At 45.8% G+C, this 24615-nt stretch overlaps 1 protein-coding gene across 4 annotated transcripts in view; it reads right to left on the bottom strand.

Annotated features, from left to right (window-relative positions):
• The window catches only part of EDA (ectodysplasin A), a 2379945-nt gene that overhangs the window by 664431 nt on the left and 1690899 nt on the right, over nucleotides 1-24615 (bottom strand). For all 4 annotated transcript variants that reach the window (XM_069612481.1, XM_069612482.1, XM_069612483.1 and 1 more), the window contains exon 4: nucleotides 17328-17357. In XM_069612481.1, coding sequence (XP_069468582.1) covers nucleotides 17328-17357 — 30 coding nt within the window. The remainder of the gene's footprint in view (nucleotides 1-17327; nucleotides 17358-24615) is intronic.

The raw sequence follows: 24615 nt of genomic DNA, 5'->3' as shown, positions 1-24615 counted from the left end.
TGCTGACACCAGCCTGAACGGCATTCGTCTAAATTGAAACACACCCTCATGTGTAACAAAGGCTGTTAGTTTGCGGGATCCCTCATCTAGTTACACCTGGTGGTATGCTGACACCATATCAAGCTTAGAAAACACTCTCGCATCACCCACTCTTGACAACATTTCACCCATGTTGGGGAGGGCGATCAACTAAAACACACTTATTGAGTTGCCGAAGATCGACACAAGCGTAGCTCACTAGAACTCTTTTTAACAACAACCAACGGGCAAATCCAATCTACCCCTCCCACTCTTTCAATAATTCCATTCTCCAGTAATTTTTCCAGCTCCCTCTTAACACCTTCGCTTACCTCTAAAGGTATGGGTCTCAACTTGGCAGCAATAGGTACACTTCCTCTTCTCAATAAAATCTGCTGTTGGATACCTTTCATCTTACCACACCCTTTTTAAACACTTCCGGATGCCTGCTAGCCATAGTGCCTCCAACCTGTAGCACTTGTTCTACTTCATTGGGGTCTAACCTGATCTTCAATTTTCTTTGCTCCCTCTGCCCCAACAGTGTGAGACCCTTCTTAGTCACGTAGACTTTTCCCTCATACTCGCGTCCTTTAAATTCAAACTGCCCCATTGTAAAACCCAATAATTCAATAACATTCAGATTGTAACCCCCCGGACTAATATCAGGCCTCAATAACTTTTGAACATCCCCTTCATATCTCTCTCAAATACTTCCCTGGATATCAATGTAATTTTTGATCCAAAATCAGCCATCATACACACATTTTTTCCATTAACCTTCTCATTGGCATACGGATTTCACAATCATCATCCTCATCTCCACAAACTACATTTATTGTATTAACAGTAATGTTTTCAACTGGGAAATCGTCTTCTTCACCTGACGACCTCCGAGCTTCCTCCTCATTGATGTATAAGACTTTTCTTTCATTAAATGGATAGTTAAATGAACTGCAGCCTTACATCAAAAAGTTTCCATCTAGATTAGCGCGTGACTCATTAATGAGAGCAACACTGAACCTTTTTCAAACAAACAAAATACTGGCGATCAGAGGCTTGTCAAAGACAAATGTGTGTCACTTCTGTAACCAGAATACAGAAAGAGAGACCATTAGCCATTTGCTTCTCTCTTGCATCAGCACACGAGGAATAAGAGCCACCTATCTGAAACAAATTTTCTCAGATTACCTACTAAGGGACCAAGACTCTTGCTGGGGCAAAATGATGGTGGGCGACAGAACTTAGTGGCTACTGGCAACTGTTCTACTCTGCGAGCTATGTTTAACACTTCGTCTAACGTTGGCTCATCCTTAAGCCACAATTCTTCATGTATCCTATCTGAGCTAACTTGTGTCATAAATTGATCTCTTAAATGATCATCATATGCACCCTGAAATTTGCAAGACGATGCTAGCTGGCGTAGAGCAGTCACATATTCTTCTACGGATTCTCCCGGTTCCTGAACTCTCATCAGGAAGTTATACCTTTCCAAGATGGTGCTTGTTCTGGGGCTAAAATGAGCATCCAATTTCGCAAAAGCAGTTTCCAGTTAATTTAAAGCATCCTCTTCACCTTCACTAGGAATCGCCGGAAGATTTTCAAAAATCCTTTGACCCTCATATCCTAGGTGATACATCAAAAGGGCATGTTTCCCATCATTGGAGAGAGTTTCCTCCTGCTGCTTTTAGATAATGGAGAAATCCCTTCTTCCATTGTGCCCACTTGATTTTCGTCGGACCAAGCACAGCCATGAACAACGGAGGGCCACTAACATTTGACATGGCCATCTTGTTACTTCACAAATTTGTTACGTCCTGGTGAAACTGCCACGCCAGATCCAAACCTATTCACAGGCGTAAAGTACACCAACTCCCTTTTCTTGGTTTGTGTCACTTGTGCCTCTCGTCCACCTCCTCTCCTTGCCCTGCTCTTCACGTGTTTCTTTCTTCTTGCGACTTCCTGTCTTTCTGATTCCTTGACTTTCTCCTGCACCTCTTTGTTTAATAGATATATTTTCTTCACTGCCACTTGCTGTACAAGTGTGCTTCTTCACTGCTTCACCACCTTTGCTGCTGCTGGACATTTCACAGCTCGCTCTCTCTCTGTTGCACCTCAGCGTTATACCTTGTTCAGTGTGCTTTTTCTCAATGCTCCACTTTTGCTACTGGAACTTTCACGCTTCTCACTCCGTTGCGCCTCTGAGTTATGCTTTGTTCACTGCTTCACCACCTTTGCTGCTGGACCTTTCACAGCTCACTCTCTCTTTGTTGCGCCTCAGCGTTATGCCTTACACCTTGCTTTTTCTTCTGCTTTTACTTCCATTGCTCTTCCCCCTTTGCTGCTTTACTTTTAGCCACCAGGGGCCATCTGTTGGCACTCTTCTCTGGCGGCTATGTACTTGCTGCCCCTTTTTCCTTCTTCCTTGCTTGTAATCTTCAAGCACATGCACGCCGTGAGGATGCAGGTATGCAAGGATTCTCTTTTCCGCCACTGCGGTAGCGCTTGTGAAGGTTGGCGTGCGGCTCAATACAGGGAGATACGGTAAGCTCTGCCGGCTCTACGCTCGTCAGCAGCTGCGAAATTTCACCCGCGGATGGGGCAGCGAGGGCAGGCTCTCTCAGGCACTTTTAGCTGTGAGTGAACGGGGGGGCAGGGAAGCACTGCAGTGAAGTATTAACTTGTCCCATGTCGGCCGCTGCCACACAGATAGCGGAGCAGCACCTTTTTTCTCTGCTGGGTGTCCCTTGACAGTAGATCCTCGTTGCCAATGTTAAGTGGGAATAATCCACATGCTTGTTAATTATTATGAGCTTTCATTAAGAATATATCTATACATAAGACCCTGAGTTGTGCCAGCACAACACTACCAAGGCAAACTAAAACCAACTGCTAGAAAAGGGAATATCAGTAAAAAATAACAAGTGCATCATAAACACAGCACATCCAATTTAGAACCCTATGACCAGCTGATGACATAATACAATTCCAGCCATCAGCAGCATCATACACAAGCCTATTAACAGCTCATGAATAGTGGCTTGCCAATAACACTGGCTAGCAAGCCACGTCATAACACCACCCAGCAAAACCTGCTGGGAGCTGCCTGAGGAGTGCCCCGGTAACAGCCCAACAGCATGGCAGCAGTTGAGTGGGCTGCGGGTGCAACCTTCCCTGCAACAATGTGGACTACAGCGGAAGATGGGATACAGGCCTCCATTACCTCTGGATACCAGGAAAGACCCCCAGACCGCAGGAGGAACAAGTAACCCCAGGGAATAGGGGAGAAGATCTGAGGCCACAGAGGATGCTTCAGAACCCTAGCACATAGGTGGGCCAAGTAGACGAGGCCCTCTCGAAGGATGTATAGCAGAGTACAGTAGGCCCAGGAGGCAGCCTTGGGAGGACTGAAAATGGTAGAGACCCGGACGGGAGAAATAAGGGCTGCCAGGCAAGGTCTGGGACACCCCATAGAGGTGGAAGCTGGGCGAGACTGGCCTGCTAGGGAGGGCGGTGGAGGCTGAAGGAGACCATCCCACGCTGTTGGCGGAGGCACAGAGTTGAACAAGTTACTTACCCCTGGTAACCTACTTGATGTTCCTCCCACTTATTCCTCATCTTTGATATTCGCTATCCTGCTACAGCTGCTTCCGAAAAAATAATTCGGCAACAGGCACTGTGCGTCGATGCAGTTGGCTCGATGTCCCTCGAGGGGGTCTGTCTCGAGGATGATGTAATCGAAGGTATATATAGCATGCGCAGCGCCGTTGGCATCAGTTCTGTTTTTTTTTTCTTCAGTAGAACTGTGTGCATAAGCACGGGTTTGACTGTACTATCCTTTGAAGGAGCAAAAGCTGTAATTGCATGGGAAATTCTAGAGTGGGGTAGCCTGGGTAGGGGATGAGGAATACGTGGGAGAAACATCCAGTCGATAGAACGTTACCATGGGTATGTAACTTGTTCTACAAACGGATTGTGATAGACTCCCAAATCATTGTTTGTTTTGGTGGAGGGAGTTCTAATTTTATCCACCGTTTCCATGAACCGAAGAAAGGACAGCTTTTCCAAAGCTTCCATCTTGACTGAGGGAAGCATCAAGGCAGTAATGTTTCTGGAACGTGTGTATTGGAGACCACGTAGCTGCCTCACAAATGTTTCTAATGGGAACACCTCTTTGCAGAGCCGAAGAAGTAGCCATGCCTCGGTGGAATAGGCCCTGAAGCCTTCTGGAGGGTCTTTGCCCGCCAGCTTGTAGCATTCTGAAATTGCTAGAATGATCCATCTTGATAAAGTCTGTTTTGTTAGAGCCTGACCTAGTCTGTGACCTGTATAACCTATAAAAAGTTGATCATCCAGACGAAGTTTGGACAATCTAGAAAGGTAGAAGCTTAGAGCTCTACGTGGATCTAATCGGGTGCAACCTCTCTTGCTAGGATGAGGTGGAGGATAGAAAGTGGGTAGCACAATCTTTTGTCCTACATGAAAATCAGAAATGATTTTAGGCAAAAATGAAGGTTTAACCCCCAGGACAACCGGGTCCTTGTGGAATACCATAAAGGGCGGTTTAGATGATAGTGCCTGCAACTCACTCACTCTATGGGCTGAAGTTAGTGCTACTCACAAGATAGTCTTCAACGTTAGTAACCTTAATGGACATGAATGTAGTGGTTCAAATGGTACACATATTAGAAATTTTAAACCAAGTTAAGGTCCCAAATGGGAACCTTTAAAAGAGATGGGAGGAAACAAATTGGTGAGTCCATTCAGGAATTGTATCATCAGTGGTATTTTAAATTAGAGGTTTCCTCAGATGAGCTCTTAAAGATAGATAGTCCCGCCAAATAGCCTTTAATTGTTCCAACCTGGAGCCCCAGATTTGCTAGATACAGCAGAAAAGATAACACCTCTGTTGTTTTGCATAGTAAAGGGTCTACATTCTTGTCCCTGCACCAGTTGCAAATGTGTTCCAACGGCAGCAGTACAAGGATTGTGTTGCTGCTCTTTTGGTCGAAAGCAAAATCTCCATTACGTCATCTGGGAGGTCCCAATTCTTGTATCTCAGCCTTGCAGAAACAATGCGTGAAGGCTGAGAGTCTTGACCTCTGGATGGAGAACCCGACCCTCCTCAACCCGACATTCTCAACCTCCTGATCACGTGGGGAATGACAGGGACTGGAGGAAACGCCTACAGGAGTGGAAACTCCCAGTCCACCACGAACGTGTCTCCTAGAGCTCCTCTTGGAGGACATTCCTTGGAGCAGTACAGTTTGCACTTCCAGTTGACATTGGTCACGAATAAACACACTTGAGGGGTTCCCCAAAGGGTCAAGATCTCTTGAAGGACTTCCTGAGCTAGTTCCCACTCGTGGTAGACTGTGCTCTGCCTACTCAGAGCATCCACTGTCGTGTATCGCTCTCCGGCTAGGTGAACTGCAGATAGAGAGATTCCTTCTTGTAAAACCCAGAAGCAGTGCTGCATTGCCTCTCTGCACAGTGGTGGTGACCCTACACCTCCTCTCTTGTTAAGGTAGTACATGGCCACTGTGTTGTCCGTCATTATCAGGACATTCTTTCCCCGTACAGATGGCAGAAAGGCCTTCAGCGCTAATCTGATTGCACTCCGCTCTAACAAGTTGATATGTAGTTTGGAATCCGATGGAGACCAGCGACTGCCGATTGTCAGGTCTTTGGTGAAGGCTCCCCACCCCGTGAGTGAGGCGTCTGTCACTACTGTTATCTCTGGCCATGGTTGCCAAAACGGTTCTTCTTTCAAAATGTTCTCCGACAGGCCCACCACGGAAGGTCCTGTGAGACTCGTTCGGGATTTGTAGGAGGTCTGACATCTTTCCTGAGAATTGGGACCACCGAGTCCTGAGAGCCCATTGGAGAGATCTCATTCTTAGGCGAGCCTCTGGCACCAGAAAAATACAGGATGCCTTGAGGCCGATCAACCTCAGGAAATCGAAGGCCAGTAGATGCTGGACATTTTGGAATTTGGTCACCATCTGCAGAATGTCTTGAGCCCTCACCACTGGTGGCAAGGCTTTTCCCAGGGATGCATCCAGGGCTGCCCCAATGAATTTGAGTCTTTGTGATGGTATCATGTGGGACTTATTGAAGTTTAGGCAGAAGCCCAGTTTGTGAAGGGAGTGACAGGTATAGCTGAGATGTTCCAAGACCTGTTCTGGGGAACTGGCCCTGATCAGCCAATCGTCTAGGTAGGTGTAAACATGAATTTCCCCTCTCCTGAGACTTCCTGCCACAATCGTCATCAGTTTGGTTAACATCCTCAGGGCGGAGGTCAGCCCAAATGGCAGAACTCGAAACTGTCTGTGCTTGTGATGGATCAGCACATGAAAGGAAGCATCCTGAAGGTCCGATGATACCATCCAATCCTGGAGCTGGAGGGCCTGAAGCATCTGAGAAAGGGTTACGCACGAGCAAGTTCACGGATAAGTTCCGCTTTGCCGCTTCAGAGGACTGCTCGCTCGCTTCGCTTGGATTGGTGACTTTGTGGGCTTTGTGGACTCTGCATTGTAAAATCAGCAGTGTGTTTTCGAGCGGACTGCTTTCCTTGCTGCACCATTTTGATTGACACTTTCACTAACCCCCGCACAGGAAATGGCGTGCCTCCACTCCTACAAAGTGGCACTGTACGCGCAGAGCGCACGCGCAAGTTCACGGATAAGTTCCGCTTTGCCGCTTCAGAGGACTGCTCGCTCGCTTCGCATGTATTGGTGACTTTGTGGACTTTGTGGACTCTGCATTGTAAAATCATGTGATCTGCTCCGCCTGCTCTCCCTGCATTAGAACTTTGATCCTATTGGAACTCATTGGGTTTATTAGCCCCAAGTCTGATTTTTCTGTTTGTTTCTGTGGCTTCTAGCGGTGTGTTTTCGAGCGGACTGCTTTCCCTGCTACACCGTTTTGATTGACACTTTCACTAACCCCCACCCAGGAAACGGCGTGCCTCCACTCCTACAAAGTGGGACTGTACGCACAAAGAGCGCGCGCACGAGCAAGTTCACAGATAAGTTCCGCTTTGCCGCGACGTAGCAGCTGTGGCTTATCCCCTTTAGACGGAGGCTCTATATTGACGGTGAGTGGTGTATGGTTCTTAGGAAGCCGCAACTATCTTTATCTCTTAGCTCCTAGAAGTAAGGAAAACTTCTTTCGTTACAAAGTGGTTCAGATTTGTGTTGCTGTCATTGTCTGGTGAACGAGTTTGACATTTTGTTCATGGTTTTTGTCCCCTATTCTTTGAAAACTAACATGCCTGACAATACTGCTAAGCTCAGTGCAATATGCACTATTCCTAAAATGTTTCACTCTCAGCTACCTTCCTTTACTCTGTCAACTAGACTCCCAGACTCTCATTTATCTGTTCTGCATACTTCTGTTGTGTCTCAAAAAGTTAACTTTGAGCCGAATTCGCAAAATCTAACGCTTGAAGCGTCATTTGTGGGAGTCCAGAGGTGGCATTTATATCTTCAGCTCATGTGACGCACCTGACTCCTGGCCCACCCCGTGTGGGCTCATACATAGAGCAATCCATCTCTGATAAAAACATTCTTGCCTCCTTGAAACTAAGAAATGTAAAAAGAAAGTTTAGTGAAAAGTCTTTAGCTAGCATTCACCAATCTCTCCAATGGCTGTAGATAGCTCTAGCATATCAATGTATACGAGTCAGTGTGAATCCCCTACCTCCATGCAAAATGAGCTCCTCTGTGCTCCAAATGAGGATATATCTCACGACTCCTATTCCACTATTCAACACCTGCAAATTCTGCAAGTGCATCCTTTGCTCTTCCCACCCGAGAGCCGTAAAACCGCCCTCCTGTGGTTTGTCTTCTTCTACAACACCTAACATGCTAGAACTAGCCCTTACTGCTGTAAATACCTCAGTTCTAGGCTTACATAAAATCTTTGAAATGATGCAGGAAAAAATGAATACACAGGGTTTGCAACTGGAGGAGCTTATTTGGTGGATCCATCTTCAACACCTGCCCTCAAATGCGGTTGATTCCCCCTCTGTCAGTAAATCCCCTGACATGGAGGACTCAATCATAATTTGTGGTAGTTTCTCTGCACAAATCCATTCAATACCAGCAGTACAACCCCATCACACAGATGGCTCCCAGATTGTTACCCCTGGATCTGCTGTTCAACTGCCAATGTTTCCTAATGTCATCCCATCTATTGAAGGAGACGTGATTAATGATGGGCCTCTTACGACTCCCGTTAATGACACTGAGGAGGACTCGCCCCGTGGAGAGGGTGAGTCCACTCCCCCTGCGCCTCCTATGGAGCATGTTTTAGGCACTCGGGGCAAAAGACCGTTGAGACAAAAGCCCCAAAAACATTTATCGATTATTAAAAAAACAAAGAACCAGCCTGCGCGCCAAGGGAGATAAAACACCCTCAATGCCTTCTTTAAAGCAATTGGAGGCTCAATCCCTATGGTGCAGAAAAAGAGTGATCAGGTCTTAGCTCTTAATAGTGCCTCTTCCAGCGGGAACCCGCTCCTCTTAAAAACCACTTTACCCTTGATTGATTCCTCCAAAGAGACTGCCTCAAAACAGTGCTCTCCAATTCGCAGTCAAACTCTAGCATATCAACCGTTGGATGCACTTGTTGAGACTTTGACACATTCAGATCATGGGGTGTCTATGGCCACAAATAATGTCATGAGTGAAAAAACTGTATCTTTTTGTCCTACCCAACAATTGTTTTCTTTACCCCCAGTGGAACAAAACCATGCAGTGACAGCCCAATTGAAACAAGCGGTTTATGATCATCTTTTGGAAAAGTTTCCTGGTGCTATCAGCCGAAATAAGCCTTTGGTACTGCAGGCTCATACGGTCGATAGTATTTAAATCAATGTTGCCCGGATATTCACAAGATATGAACACCACATATCTGAGGCTTCAAAGCCCACGGAAAAATCGTTCAACTCCCAACATCCTGATTTGGGGCTGACTAGAAAGAACAGTTTTTAAAACGATCATTCTGTTAGAACATCACAATCTCTGTCGCATGCATCAAAAACCCCTAGTTTCTCTTTTATTTTAAAGTGTAGAGAAGGACCATATCCCACCTATGATCTTAATAGAAGGAGTGTCTTGAACATTTTTAGAGATGTTGTTGAGTTACAAGACGTCATCTCTAGAGATATTGAGCAGATTGAGGTTATCTCTGATACCTCTAGCTCCATTATTCGGTTGTGGATACCATCAGGGATAGTTGCAAATACAATCTGGCAGGCGAAAATGTCACTGTTTGAGATGGGTTTCTTGTTGGCTCAGGATCCTAAATATATACCAATTCAACCCAAGGAATACATCTCAAAACTTAACACATATGAAAGCTTTCAGTCCGCCAATTTAACTAGCGCAAGAACACAAGGGTCCCTATCTAGCAAACGGAATTAACCACCAACGAAAGAAAATCCAAATGTCTTAAAAATTGCTAGCTGGAATACAAGAGGGCACAATCATTTGCAAGTTTCCATTAAAAACTTCCCATTAGCTTATCATATTTTGGCACTTCAAGAAACATGGCTAATTGCGCCACCCGTGTGGGATGGTTATGATGTTGTTCTTCTTCCTGCCTTACTTACTAGAGGTAGACCATCCTCTGGTCTTCTTGTAGCTACCAATCGTAAACTAGGCCTCTCCATCACACCATGGGCGGCTTTCAGTATCCATTTGCAACTAGTCAAAGTCACTATTGCTTCGCTTTCCCTGGCCATCTTGAATATCTATAGAAATCTTATTGCTTGTTCAGATGAAGACTTTTATAATGGTTTAACATTTTTTGTTAGATTTGGTGAATATTTCAGCATCATCCACATCTCATACCATTATTATGGGAGATTAAAACCTGGATTGCTGCAATTCCAGTCGCCACTAAAAAGAAGGTGATAACTGGTTACACTTCATGAATTAGAGGAATTTTGTTATGGTCAATGGATCTGCCAAAGGCGACATTCCGGCCCAAACAACGTGGTATCGCAATAACAGCGCAACTACCATTAACTATATTTTTGTTGACCAGAGCATGTTTAGAATGACACAACAACTACTTATCACTGCCTACCCATGCAGCGACCATAAATTGCTAGCTCTTACCATTGTATGGCAGTTACCGAAAACAAAAGACACCACCTTAAACTGTGGATTTGGGGTTAACAGTGCAAGGTCAAGACTAAAATGGACTGATTCTAGAGGCTTTGAGTTCGAAAACCTGATAATGTCCGACCTCATTAATGTGGGTGTACAATACACTGAGATTCTTGCCCCTTTCGCTCTTACGATTACCACCCCAAGCAAAAACCATATAAAGCATTGCCATACATATGATCAGGCAGAGTTCAGAGAAATAAAACGTCTTATTCTTGCATCAGACAATAGTGATCGTTGGCAATTATTAAAAAGTGACAAAGCGCACTATAAAAACTGGTTAAAGATTCACAAATCAATAATGTATCAGAAAGACAGCGAAGAAAATGGCTAAGGCAATAACTAATAAGAATTCTGCTCAAATGTGGCATCTTCTTGGAAATTATGCATGTAATAGAGATGCGGACGCCCAACTAAATGCGGTAAATGAACAACAGTGGGTTGAATATTATCATGACCTTTATGCAGATCCCAAATTTGATTATAGGACATTTCTTCAAACACGGGCAAGCAGATGTCCTCTGCCCCTTCCAAATATGGAGTAGTGATGAAAGGACCTACCCCTCCATGGTGTACCCGTGGGGCTGTTTGAAGGTTGTCTGATTGCAGCACCAATTGATTTTTTTGCTGCCTTAGAAGTTTGCAGTTTCGCCAAACTCATCAGCCTTGCTTCCGAATAAATTAGTGCCGTCAAAAGGCATGTTGAGAAGTCTGGATTGTACATCTGGGGCAAATGCTGACTTTCTCAACCAGGCAAACCTGCACATAACTGTACTTGCCGTCATAGCTCTGCTGATACTGTCAGCAGAGTCGAGACCCGTCTGGAGGGATTCATACATGACATCTTTCTTATCCTTGACAATGTTTATTGGCCAGGACGTTGGAAAGCTTATCATCCCTATTTGGAGGGATTGTAGGATAGTCATTCTGCTTGCTGGTGGAGGTGGCAGTTTGAACCACCAGACTCTCTGGTGTTGGATGTTTTGACAAGTAAAATGTATCAGAGCTTGAAACTCTCTAGTTTGAAGTCAACTTCTTGTTGACAGCCGGAATAACCTCAGGTGCCTCCCAGTTGGTAGCCACACGCCTTTGTAAGGCTTGATGGAATGGCACAATTGGGTCCTCTTGGGGTACCCTGTCCAAAATGTCAGTTAAGTCGTCTTGCTGAAAGACTGGAGTTTGTCTCGACAAAGCCATATACTCTTGATATCACTTATCTGTTTGTAAATTCTGCATGGTCACCAGGGTCTGCCTGCCGAGCTCCACGTCTGGTGAGGTGTCTAACCCACTGGCATCATGCAGGCATTCTTTTAAGTTTTTAATTCTAGAATCCTCTGAGGTCTCGATTCATCAGAAGATTCCTCTGTATCTTAATAAATCTTCTTCATAAATAGAGGAGAGGGACTTGAAATAGTCAGTCCTGGGCAAAGGAGCATATATCTTCTCCATTGTAGTAGATATCATAATATTAGTGGTCAAAGGAGCCAAAATCGTTGAGCTGTAGAAGGCTTCGACACATGAGGCATCGAGGAGCTTGACGCTTGAAGCGTAGATGGCTTCTCATAAGTTATTGGCACTGATGGTGTTGATGACGCACCTTTAGACCCTGATGGTGTTGAGTCTTTCGGTGCCGATCCTTCGACCGCTCTAGGGAGTCTTGCCCGCCGGGTCCAAAGACACATGGCTTTTATGCTTATTAGGTCTTTCGACCGGAGCATGGCTTTTGGGGGTTTTCAAGGGAAGCAAGGCCACATTCTCGAACACCTTTAACATTTTCAATCTAAACTCTTCCCACTGGACCGGTGAGGCAGATTTAGTGGGGCAAATGACCCATTCCAGTGAGGAACTGGAAGACGAGGCAGATGGTGATCTATTGCGCGGTTTCTTTCCATGTCTAGACAACGATGAGTGGTGTGAACCACTACGTGATCGGGATCGTTTGTTCTTCTTGCGGCGGGGAGAAACTGTTCTCGACTCGTCCAAAGTTTTTAGATTTTTTTATAGAGTCAAAGGGGATTTTTGAGTCCTACCTTCTGCAAGCTTCCCTCTGTGCTCTCTCAGAGCTTTCAACGTCATGGACAGGCAGCCCTCACACTTCAATGATGGATGAGTCAATCCCAGACACCATAGACATATCCTTTGGGAGTCCATAAGAGACATCTTCGCACCGCAGTCACTGCATTTCTTGAAACCCTACTTGGGAGTGGAAGACGCCGATGACGAAGCCATTCTCTTGAATTCACTCGAAGATTTTAAGATCTTACTCCAAGAAATTATCAAAGATTTTCCTCTCAAGGAATGAAGCGTACCGTATCTGAAGTCTAAGCGTGGAAAAACAGAACTGCAGTCAATGGGTGCTGCGCATGCTACATATATCTTTGGTGACATCGACATCAAGACGGAGGCCTCCCTGGGACATCGAGTTGACAGGCATCGACTCACAGCGCCCCCTGCTGAAAAATAAATTCTGAAGCAGCAAAGTTGGATATTGGAAATATCAAAGATAAGGAATACGTTGGAGGACACAATCCATTTGAAATATACATATACAAACTTGTTCCAAGGGTGTGCCATTCAGTAAAAATGTTTTTTGCAGTTTCCTGTTTATGGGTGAAGACAATAATTTTAGATTTGCTTTTGTTAAAAACAAAATAGTTTCCAGCGCAGTATTAGCGACCTACGTTTATGTGTTTCTGGAATGCCAATGGAGGAGCTCTTGACAAAAGGATGTATTCATCAGCATATAACTGGACCAGGGAATTTGCCTAAGTATGGAATGTCCTTTGTCAAGTCCAAAATGACAGCGGCCATAATATTTATGTAAAAAAGGTAGCAGGCACCCCTCACTCGAAAGAACATGTCACGATAACCTGTTCTGTCGTTTTTACCCATTGTGAGAGTCCGCAGCCATCGCTTTTAGCTCACTGTACTTTTCACTTTTCATAGCATTTCGGTGCTGGACTGCACATGTTGGCAAGATTGCAAGATTGATATGCAAATGGTTATTTCCCATCTGTGAAAGGTTCAGTGAGCAAAAAGTGATGGCTGCGAAATCTCAAAGTGGGAAAAAAACACAGAATAGGTTATCAGGCTATGTTTTTTCTGGAGAGGGGCGCCTGCTAACTTTCTGAAATATTTTTACAAGGAACTTGGGGTTGGTCACCCTGAGTTACCTGGGGGAACCCAGATGTGGACTCCCTGCTCACTGTGCTCAGAGAGGCACAGCACCACCTCACTGATGAGGCCCAAAAAGGCTGAAAAACGTGTATGGGGTTGCTGTTGGTACTGTTGTTCAGAAGGGAATTGCCATAGCATTTCAGTGCTGAACTGCCCATGTGGGCGGGACAAAGATTGATATGCAAATTGATATTTCCCATCTGTGAAAGGTACTGTGAGCAAAAAGCAATGACTGCGAATTCTCAAAGTGGGAAAAAAACCACAGAACAGGTTTTCATGCTATGTTCTTTCCGGAGAGGGGCGCCTACTACCTTATAATAATTATCTAGAGGCAAAATAAAAGTAGAGCCATAATTCACCCTTGGTTCATGCTTAATGAAGTCAGGTCTCTATTGAGAGTTTCCTGGTCTCCCAAAACAAACTTGGGCTGTGGTGTTCATGAAGAGCTTTTCAATAATGGTTAAAAATTTGGCTACATCCCGACATGACAATTTGTTAAAGGTTTGGGCCTGTCTCCCAGGTCAAAGGCTTGAGAAAAATAAAGGAATGACACAAACAGGATCATTCTTTTTGTGATAAAATATTTGTAGGCAAAATGTTGTCATGGAAAAATGGGATTGATGGTTGACAGCCCTGCTCAACGGCTTCCCTGAACAGGGTTCAGTTGTCAAATGTCTTCTGTTCAGATGTTAATGGCATTCCGAATGATCATTGTGAAGATCATGCAGTTAATGTCTATCAAGTGTATTGGTCTTTAGACTGTTGTCCGATTGGTCGGGCTATTCTCTTCTAAAGGACCAATCATGCTGCAGTACCATGAATCATATTCAAAAAGCTCTGGAGGAATTGTATTCAGGCCAGGGGCCTTCCCAGGCACTATGTTTTTCAGTGAAAATATCTTTTTTTCAGTGAAAATCTCTCTTCTTGATCTGTCTGGGTCCAAATAACTGCATCCTGATTAATGATGCTCCTTGTTCGATTCGACCCTGCCAACAAATTCTCAGGCAGGATCTGCCCTTTACTCCCAGCCTTTAGGCTGTCCCTCTCAATTGATGGCAGTAGAGTAAGACAAATCTAGAACTAATGTGTGACTCAATCATCTTCTGAAATAATTGATTCAATACAGGCTTTCTTCAGCTGCAGACCTTCTTAGAGTTTCCTGCAAAATGCGTTTAAGTCCACAGCTTTTGCGGCTACCTCAGGCCCTTTCACTGCAGATAATCAGGTGGTGATTCTCCTTAGCTGACATGAAGACATGAAGAAAGAAAAGCACAGGCTGACTCCACAGGGTAAAGCCTGAAACTATAAAAACCTGAAAAATCATGAAAATACTAGAACATGAAGCATGAGAGGGACCGCAGAAACAATACAAAGTAACCCCTCCCTTGCCTTAATGCACTCTGAAATACTTGTGTACGAGCGCAATAGAAATAAAATATCAATATCAATTTCAATATCAATATCAACAGGGGCTGGAGACTGTGGAAACACAACAGAAAGAGAGGCAGCTTGAGGATGCAGACACACAAAGCAGAAGGGGAAGGAAGGTGTAAGAGGACTGTGGCAAAATATAAGCAGTTCTAGCAAACGACTCAAGTTGGAGTCATTTGATTGGGCGGCAGAAAAAAAGCCATGTGTGGTTGATTCCAATCTCTGTCATGGTCTTTAGGAATAGAAGCATTGCGGATGAACTCCAGGAGCTGCTATATAGAAATCAAGGCACAGTAGTTGTTTAAGTTTTCTTGACACTTCAATGTCGTAATTGCAGCCATTTGAAAAACATTTTTCTTCATCCGTTTTTCAAGAAACCTGGGTGCCTGCAACTCGTATGCAGAGGGGAATTCTGTATTAGGATGCTGGGTTTTCAGTATTTCTTGCAAACGTGCTATGCCAAGGATAGTCTTTTGATACATGGTTGTGTTATTCCATTGTGCTGCACACACATATTTGTGCAAGTAGAATCAAGTTTGGGCTTCTGGGTCAGATATGGTGACTGTCTAGACATGTTAATTGATAAGTGGCACTATGGAAGAGAGGTTAGCTTACTTGAGTCCACGTTGTTTTATCGAAGTAAATTCCTCTGTGCAAATGTACTTTGACAGAATTACTTACTTTTATTCTGTTTAAAGAAAATATGGGGGCTCCACCCACATATCAGCTCACTAGCACCCCTACCTCCTAGCCTCCAAGCCCTTTATTCCCCCTAACCCATAAAAATGATGTATAGATTTACTTCATCACTAAATAAGTGTGTGTCACTGAGCAGATTAAAGTGAAGTTGGAAGTGAAGGATTATCAATTGTGACAGCAGCAGGATGATTACGCTGTCAAGGGTTGAAGAGGAAGATGGAGGGACCCTACTCTCTGAACCTCCACCCAATGTGCCACGCATGTTGATAATGGTACCACCCTCTGCCTTTTCATAACCACATCTACCACAATGCTCCTGGGATCAGCCAAGAAAACCATGACCCGGTACCAAACTAACAGAAAATCTGAAATGCAGGAATTAATACAGACTTTGAACCGGTACCCCAAACAGATTGCGTCCAGCCCCTGGAAAATCAAATAACTGACAATGGGCAAGGAAAAACAAAACCTTTAGACCCATAACATGCCAGCAAAACAGCAGAGACTGTTGCAAATACTGTGCTGGAAAAGAGGGAATGGCAGAGGCTTTTTTAAAGCTTTTCCTGTGTGTAACCCAGCTCCTGGGTAAATGAGAGGCAAGGATTGGTTCCTAGAATCAGGTGAGCGCTGCAATCAGAAGAAGGGGAAGCAAGGCCACAGTATAAAAGGAGACAGAAGGAGAGGTAGAGTGTGAATTGCAGTGGTGAGGTCAGGTGATGTAAAGGAGGACTGAGGGACCAGGCGGAGAACAGAAGGATCAGCAGAAAGAGTTGGTTATGGAACTGGAACAGAGTGCAGGTGAGGTATTTGTGGGAGGAAAGAGTGGTAGCAGTTGCGTATGCAGTCCAGAGTGAACAAGGGGGTTGTGTAAAAGGTGAGTGAGAAAGAAAAATAGGGAGAAGTGTAGAGAGTGAAAGTGAGAGAGTGTATACAGTTGCAGGGGTTGGAGAGAGTGCAAGACAATAGTGGGAGTAAGGGTGAGGGCGGAGTGAAGCAACAGGAGGGGGTGGAGGTAGTGGTGAGAGATAGGCAAGAGAGGGTGGCAAGTCATAGAGAGAGGACAGGGGTGTAGTGAGAGGTGAGGAGAGGGGTAGGAGAAAGATCAGAGAAAAAAAGAGGGTGCGCTTGGAGTGATAGAAGAGGAGAGAGAGAAAGCGATAGGACAACGGGAAGGGGAGAGGAGATGGGAAGAGAGGAGAGTAAGAAGACAGAAGGGAGCAGTGATGGTGGAAAGGATTGAGGCAGTAGGATTAGGGAGAGGAATGAAAGACTTGGAGTGACACTGAACCTGAGCATCTGAGGTTGCCACTTTCCCATCAACTCACATTGACAATGCTGGTGAGTTTAAGGATAGGGCACCTCTAGAAAATCCATGGAGGGCACCAGATAGAGAGGACTGTTGCCAGGTCCTCGGTAGCAGCTAGTATTTAGATCGCTAGTTTGGAAACCTGGGATTTAGTGAAGCCTTGTCCAGGGAGGGAAATGCCCACAGGCACCGATAGAGGGATGCCAATTAGAGAGTTCCCCACCATTATTCCAGCACGGTGTAAAATATTTAACAATCCATAAATTGACCAATCTACTCATATTTATACTACACAATCTGCATATCTCAACTGGTTTAAGAAAAATAAAACACCTTGAACTGTCGTACATTTTTAGGCCATTTGTTACACTGTATTGAGGCGTACCAATAAAGGACATGTCCGCAATGAATTAATGAGGATATGCTATGACAATCATGCACATTACGACTGCACATTGATGTTTTTGAATACGCAGCCTACAAGAAAATATTTTGTCACAGCATAAAATAAAACATACCTTTCTTCTTAGTTCTAGATGAACTTGAACCTACAAGAAATAACAATGTAGTCATTATAAACCACTAGTTATCCTATTCACAAAGATTACTTGCAGGAGCAACAATTAGTTACATTCAGAAGAATTAATCACACAAACACAATTCAATTCAATGCCATTCCACTCGAGCTCCGTTTATTGATCTTATGGTAAAATCAACGGTATAAAAACCGAACAACAAAACACATTAAAAGCAAATAAATCATGACCATCATCATATCGAGATAATACAAAAATGCAAATGCATTTGAATTCTAATTTTAAAAAATATGTATAGAATATTGGAAAGAAAGGAAAATCTTTAGTAACAAAGGTACTTTCACAGTCAAAAGGGGGAATACACAGTTCACCGCAGACCCTTCCTATCCTGCATAGGCACTCATATAACAAGTGGCTGCAATACATCATAAAAATAGGAAACAACCAGTTCCTTTTTACGTCTGGTGTTCCCCTGACAAAACTGCTAGAAGTGCACTTAAGTTTACAGCACAATCAAACAGTATGGGCACAGACACTCAAATACCTGGCCAACAGCAGCTGTTCAAACAGTGTACAGGGCAGCCTAATACATGGTACACATACCTCCTAGAGAAAGGGTTTGAAGATAGAGTTGGATTTATACTATAGCAATAAGCACCCGTTCTGGTGGCTTCACCGGGTGGTAACGGCACAGGGTCCCAAGATTACACTGGGCCCTGGCAATGTTACCAGGGGACGAAGCCCCCAAAACGGGTACTTATTGCTATTAGAACCGCACGTTTTCAATTAAGAAACCCAGGGGGTTACAGCAATGTATTTTGTTTGAATGACCGGGACGCCTCGCAGCGTCCAGTTCATTCAGACAAAATACTAACCCAAGATAGCCGCTGTCCAGCTGAAAGATGGGGGTTCCATATGGAGCCCTCTTCCTTTCCCATGGTGCACAGAGCGGCAGCAGCAAAGGAATCAGGTAAGTGGGGCAAGGAGTGGGAAGGGATCTAAGAACTTGATGGGAAGGCGGGGGAGGAGGGAAGATGGCGGGGGAAGAAGTCATCGGGCTGCTTGGAATACGGGCTGAGATCGTGCGATTCAGACCGCGAGATCGAGCAACTTGATTGGTTGGCTCTCCTGCCCCCAGTGCTAATAAAAACTGAAATTATTTCTGCCAGGCTAAAATAGAGAGAGAAAGTGATAGGCCAAGGTTTTGGCACAGGCCCTTCTTATGCATACAAAGCATTTCTGTCAATGGTTTGACCAAAGCTTTGTCAGATTCAGCTGCCAGATACCGGCTGCACACACCATGCCTAGGGAGTGTCTCAAGAGCACCCACAAGTTTCATAAGATCACTGGTCCAGAATACAATTTAGAATGAGGGTAATGTGGTAAGCCAGACTCAGGAGACGAATAACAGGTCATGTTCCACTTAAAATGTATTAAACCAAAGAAAATAAGGCCTCTTCTGTCCCAAATTCTATGAGGGTATTTGCTGTATCTAGAAAATAATAATGGGTGCTCGTCAGGATGTCTCACAAAACACTCAGTCCTCTGTCCAAAACCTAATCTAACATAAGTTCGGCCACTACCACTAACATAAAATATTAACATTAAATCAACCTGGTATTGGTGGCTTGGTTCTGTCCCCCACCCAAATTGACTTCTGGTCTCTCCTATGCCCATTGCCTCTTTGTGCAGTTCAAAGTGTCTCTGTATTCTTCCTCGTTTCCTGGTGGTGACTGGTCCCTGGCCCATCCCAAATGTCCATCTCTCAGGCCACATGCCCGACTGTACAGTTCAAACTGTCTCTGTAGTCTTCCTAATTTCCTGGTGTTGGCTGGTTCCAACACAAAGGTCTCCCTCTTAGGCTATGTGCCTGATTGTGCAGTTCTTTATCTATTCTCTGACTCTTGCAGTGGAGCTGGGGTCACTGTGACCCAATGAGTTTCTCTCAGCACGTCTGGATTTGCAGGCCTTTCTCCCCCTCTTGTGGTATTGACCCTCTCTTCCCTGTCTTGCGGTACTGTTCCCTTCTTTCCCTCTTGGGGAAGGACTTCTCACTTCCCACTTTGGGTTCTTGCTTCCAACAACCCCCCTGAAAGTACTGTTGCTTCCACCTCGCCATGGGTTCTTTTACTCTGACCCCTATGTAGGGTCTCTGTTCCTCTACCTGCATTTATTTATTTTTAGTTTTTATAGAGCGCCACTCACCCATAGGTCTCGCTAAACATACAAAACATACAGTACTACAACACAATAAACCTAACAACATAAGAGCAGGAACCCAAAGGAAGCATCAACCACCCCCAAAAAGAGAAGGAAGTCCTAAAAAAAAAAAGAAAGAACAAAAGAAGAAAGAAAGCAGCAGTGGGAGGACTCAACATGATAGCTAAGTATCATTCTTGGATTGGAAGCAGGGGATATATATTTTTCAGATTCTTATGTTGATTCAAGAATCCCAGCAAATTTCTCTGGCCACAGCCAATAACAATACAATCAGTGTTGCTCTTTGTACACCAGTCCGGGAGTTGCATCCTCCAGAGTAGTCTCAGATCTTGCAGTCTAATGCAGCTATGGCCCAATCTTCTGTGCAGCCAGGATAAAACCTTGTTTCTTTTTATCAACTGCATTTATTTCTCAGCAGCATAAGTTGCAAACATACATGCTTCAAGGAACAGCAAACAAAAGTATCATCGGTGTCCTTCCCGCTATCCACCCCCATCAGAGGTGCCATCTGCTAATGAATTTTAACTGTTACAACTCCCCCCAAACCCCCCCCGCCAAATAACTTCTCAACATTTGGGTGGAGTATAGCATCTTCTTCCGACATCCCAGGGGGTCCCATAGGCCCATTCATTCTCACAACTCAAGTCCCCCCCAGTCATATGATGGAGACATTGCGCAGTAACTTAGGTTTGAAATACATCTGCTCCCTATCGTCCATGAACTCATGGAGCGGTGTCCAAGTGTTAATATATTTCAAGTAGGAGCCATAAGCCATTGCTGTCACCTTCTCCATGGCCATCACCCCCCAGAGTCTCACCCACCACGGGGCCACTGCCGGCCCCTGTTTGTTCTTCCATGCCTGCGTCAGGGTGATTCTTGCCGCGCTCAGCATGTGGGTGATCAGGACAGTTCTGCATCCGGAATTGGCATAGCTCCCCTCCACCGCCTCGTGCAGCAAAACCACCACCGGGTCAAACGGCAGTGTGTCCCCGTTATCTCTTTTATATGGCTTAGGACCTCCTTCCAATAAGTCTCCGCCACTGGGCATGTCCACCACATATGGATTAAGTCCCCGGGTTGTCAACAACCCCTCCAGCATAACATGAGATAGTCCTGGTTGATAGAGTGCATCCGTCGTGGTGTCATGAACCAACGTAGGCAGAGCTTGTACTCCCCCTCTTTAATTGAAGTGCATTTATAGCCTCTAGCGGTACGGTGCCATATGCGACCCCATGACTCCCCTGAGGTGGGTCTTTCCACATCTGTAGCCCATTTTTGCATGTACGGGAGAATTTCCTCCGAGTCCGCCTCCCCCATCACCCGGTACAATCTTGATACCCCTTTCTCGACCCGTCCCTGTTGTACCGTAACTTCCAGCCCTGTAGGGGCCCTAGTTGCTCCCTCCCGAACCTTCGTATTAGTGATCCAATGTCTGAGTTGTATATAGTGAAAGGGTTCCCTCTCTGGGACCTGAAATTTGGCTTTGCAGTTTTCAAAGGTTAACGGCGTCCCCTCCGCATAGAGATCACCCAAAACCAGGGCCTGTCCCCCCCCTCCCCAATGCGCCCAAAAACTAGGCTGCAATCCTGGCGTAAAGTCCGGGGTATGGGCCACAGTCGCGAGTGGGCCTCCCCCCACCCCCACCTTATTCCCCCTTAGTGCTTTGTCTCAATACCATAGGGTGGCCTTGGAAGCTTCCAGTAGCGTGCCCTCTTTGCCTCTATGCCGAGCTGCAAGAAAACCTAGGTTTTCCAGGGGTATCTTAGATGCCTCCCTTTCCAGGATCACCCATCGGTTTTGGTTGTCATTGGGTGACCATTGCAACATAGGCGCTACCTGTACTGCCCATAAATATCTGCGACATTCCGGCATCCCCAAACCCCCCAGACCCCCCAGAGCTTGTGGTCTAAATAGGACTTTCTTGGGAACCCTTAGTTTCTTTCCCCTCCAGATAAAAGACATCACCCCTCCCTGTAGTTTTTTAATTGCTGGCCTTGGTATATGTATCGGTAGGGTACCGGTCACATAAAGGAACCTGAGAAGCAGTGCTGTTATGCGTGCCAGCCATTATAATTCCTGCAAATCCCATCATTTAAGATCTTGTGTCAATGATTTCAAGAGGCCCGGGATATTAGCCCAATATAGCCTTTCAGAAGTGGGGGTCAGGTGAACACCCAAGTATTTTATAGCTTTCTGTTCCCATTTCAAAGGATACCGGCTCTCACATGTTCTGTGGCCTCCGTGATGTTAAGTGCCTTAGATTTGGGGTAGTTAACGTGAAACCCTGAGACCTTTGCAAACTCATCCAGCAGTTCTATGGATCTGGGGAGGGAGTTTATCGTGTCTTTCAAGAACATGAGGATGTCGTCCACGTAGAGGGCTACCTTCTGGGACCCATTAGTACCCACTTCCACACCTTGGATACCCTGGTCATCCCCGGACTCGCTGCGCCAACGGCTCCATGGCCATGGCAAAAATCAGCGGAGACAACGGGCAGCCCTGCCTCATGCCCTTCCGGATGGGAATACGGTCTGTGAGCTGGCCGTTGATCATCAATCGTGTTGACAGGTTCACGAAGTTAGCCATCACCATATGTGTAAATACTGGCCCACACCGAATCTCCTGAGGGTAAGTTGCAAGAATCCCCAGTGTAGGCTATCGAAAGCCTTAGAGACATCCAATGCCAGTACCGAGAACTAGCACAGTCTAGGGGCTCCCTGTCCGGTTTTAGCAGAAGAACCGTAGTAGCCAGGCCCATATCCCTGATGCTCGCCCTGTATCCCGGATATAGTTAAATAGTTTTGTTAGAGGGCCTACCAGGATCGACCATAATGTTTTGTAATACGCATTGCTTAAACCATCCGGGCATGGGGATTTATGTCGCTTCAGTGCCCCTATGACCTCCCTTACTTCTTCCTCGGATATGGGTGCTTCCAACAGCAATCTGTCCGGCTCGCTAATTTGCGGCAGGGTCACCTGATCCAAGAATGCTACGTGTGCTTCTCTCTCTAAGTCTTCCACCTTTAGGATATCAGTATAGTATGAGTGCATGACCTCCTCTAGTTCCTTCTCCCCTCTCACCAGGTTGCCTCTCCGATCCCTAAGCGGTACAATGCGATTTTGGGTTTTCTGCTGTCTCAGTTTATCCTTGTCTCCATGTACATAATAGGACTGTTTGGTCCGTAAAAGGAGTTGTGCAGACTCAGCCAGGTGCGTCTCTAGGGCTGCTCTGATTTTTTTCAAATCCCGCCAAGTTCTTTGTGAGCCCCTATCCTTGTATTCCGCCTGTGCTTTCTTCACCTTGGCCTCCAGTTCCCGCCTCACCCTCTCCTTTCTCTTAACATATCCCGCTGTATGCGTTATGAACTCACTCCGTACCACTGCTTTACTTGCTTCCCAAACTGTAGCCCAATCTACTTCCTGTGTGACATTTTCTTGGAAGTAATCCCTCAGGACTCGCTCTATGTCTGCTCTTAGGGCTAAATCTTTTAGAATCACCTCATTTAAACGCCAGGGCCTACGAGTCTACGGCCACGGGGTAAGAGGCTCCAGCTTTATGGAGACCGGGGCATGGTCCTACAGGCACCACACCCCTATTTCTAGGCCCGTGATTTGCGGGACCAGAGTGTCTGAAATTAGCACCATATCAATTCAGGAGTGGCCCCTATGTACTGCGGAGAAGTGAGTGTACGCTTTCTCGTATATTGCACGGGGAAGGCCATGTGCCTTAGCCTGTGTTCATCCTCTGGGAGCAGGTGCGTCTCCTGTAGCCATACAACCGAGGCCTGCATGTCCCTGAGCCTGCTCATTATAGATTTCCTTTTAACTGGGGAGTTAAGCCCCTGGACATTTAATGTGATAAAGGTTAAGTCAGCCATTAATATGCCGTAACTTTATGCACAACCCCATACTTTTCAACTGGGTCGCCCCCCCTAGGCGTCTCAAACCCGTCGTGTGTGGTCTCCACCCCAATAGAATATTTTACTGTCCCCCCAACTCCAAAACTTGCATTACCCCCATAAACTTCAACAAACACATTCCCCATGGCAGCAACACGGAGAGTCACCGGGTGTATTACCCCCTAGGAAATTTAGGGTCTGGTCTCCCCCTCCCATTCTGCCCCTCCCCCCCTTATTCATGCTCTTGTGACTGCTGCATACCTCTCCTCTACCCCCAACGGCCTGCAAAATAGGGGCCAAGGTAAGGCCCTTCCAGTACCTGAGTTTGAATGTGCCAGGCGGACCCCGGGGTAACATTGCCTCTCTCGCTCACACTGGGTCCCCCACTTTAGGATCCTTTTTGTGGCCCCTTGGGCGGGGGCGCACTGGCTTCCATTGTTCCTTCACCAAAGTGCCTTCCCTTTCCTCACTCCCACGTGGGGACCTTGCTTGATCCGTGCCTTCACTGCCTTCCCCCTCTCCCATGAGCTCGTCCATATCTTCCTCTCTTGTAATCGTGTACCTCTGACCCTTCCACTCAAAGCGCAGCCCGGTCAGGAACACCCAATGGTAGCGCACCTTCCTTGTTCTCAACCAGTCCGTGACGACCCTCAGCCGTTTCCTCTTGTTCAGGGTAGCTTGAGACAGATCTTGAAACAGGAGAATGGGTGTAGATCAAAAGCTTATGGGTTCTTTCTCCCGTGCGGCTCGCATGATGAGCTCCTTCGGTTGGAATAGATGTACCCGGGTCAACACATCTGGGACGAAGTCTTTCTTTAGGTGGAACGCTGAGTAGGCCCTATGCGTCCGATCTAGGACAATATCCCCATCGTCCTCCGGGCCCAGGATGTGCCGGAACAGCTCTGTCACGTATTGTTGCAAGTCTATGTCCGTGACACATGTTGGGGTACCCCCGGATGCGTACGTTATTCTGCCGGGATCTATTCTCCGCATCCTCCTGTCTGTTTTGAACCCGTTCCATTTGTTGTTCGAGGACCTAGACCCTTTTGGTTAACTCTTCATGTTCATGGCTTTGTTCGGCTACTGTGGTCTCCATCTCATCGACCCTTCTTTCTACTGCCACTATTCCTCTGTTAAGGTCAGAGGAACTA

This window comes from Ambystoma mexicanum, chromosome 5p (assembly GCF_040938575.1).
Source record: "Ambystoma mexicanum isolate Mex_15411 chromosome 5p, UKY_AmexF1_1, whole genome shotgun sequence".
Classification (NCBI taxonomy): Eukaryota; Metazoa; Chordata; class Amphibia; order Caudata; family Ambystomatidae; genus Ambystoma; species Ambystoma mexicanum.
The sequence above is the reverse complement of the archived record's forward strand: the minus strand, read 5'-3'. Positions and strand labels throughout refer to the sequence as shown.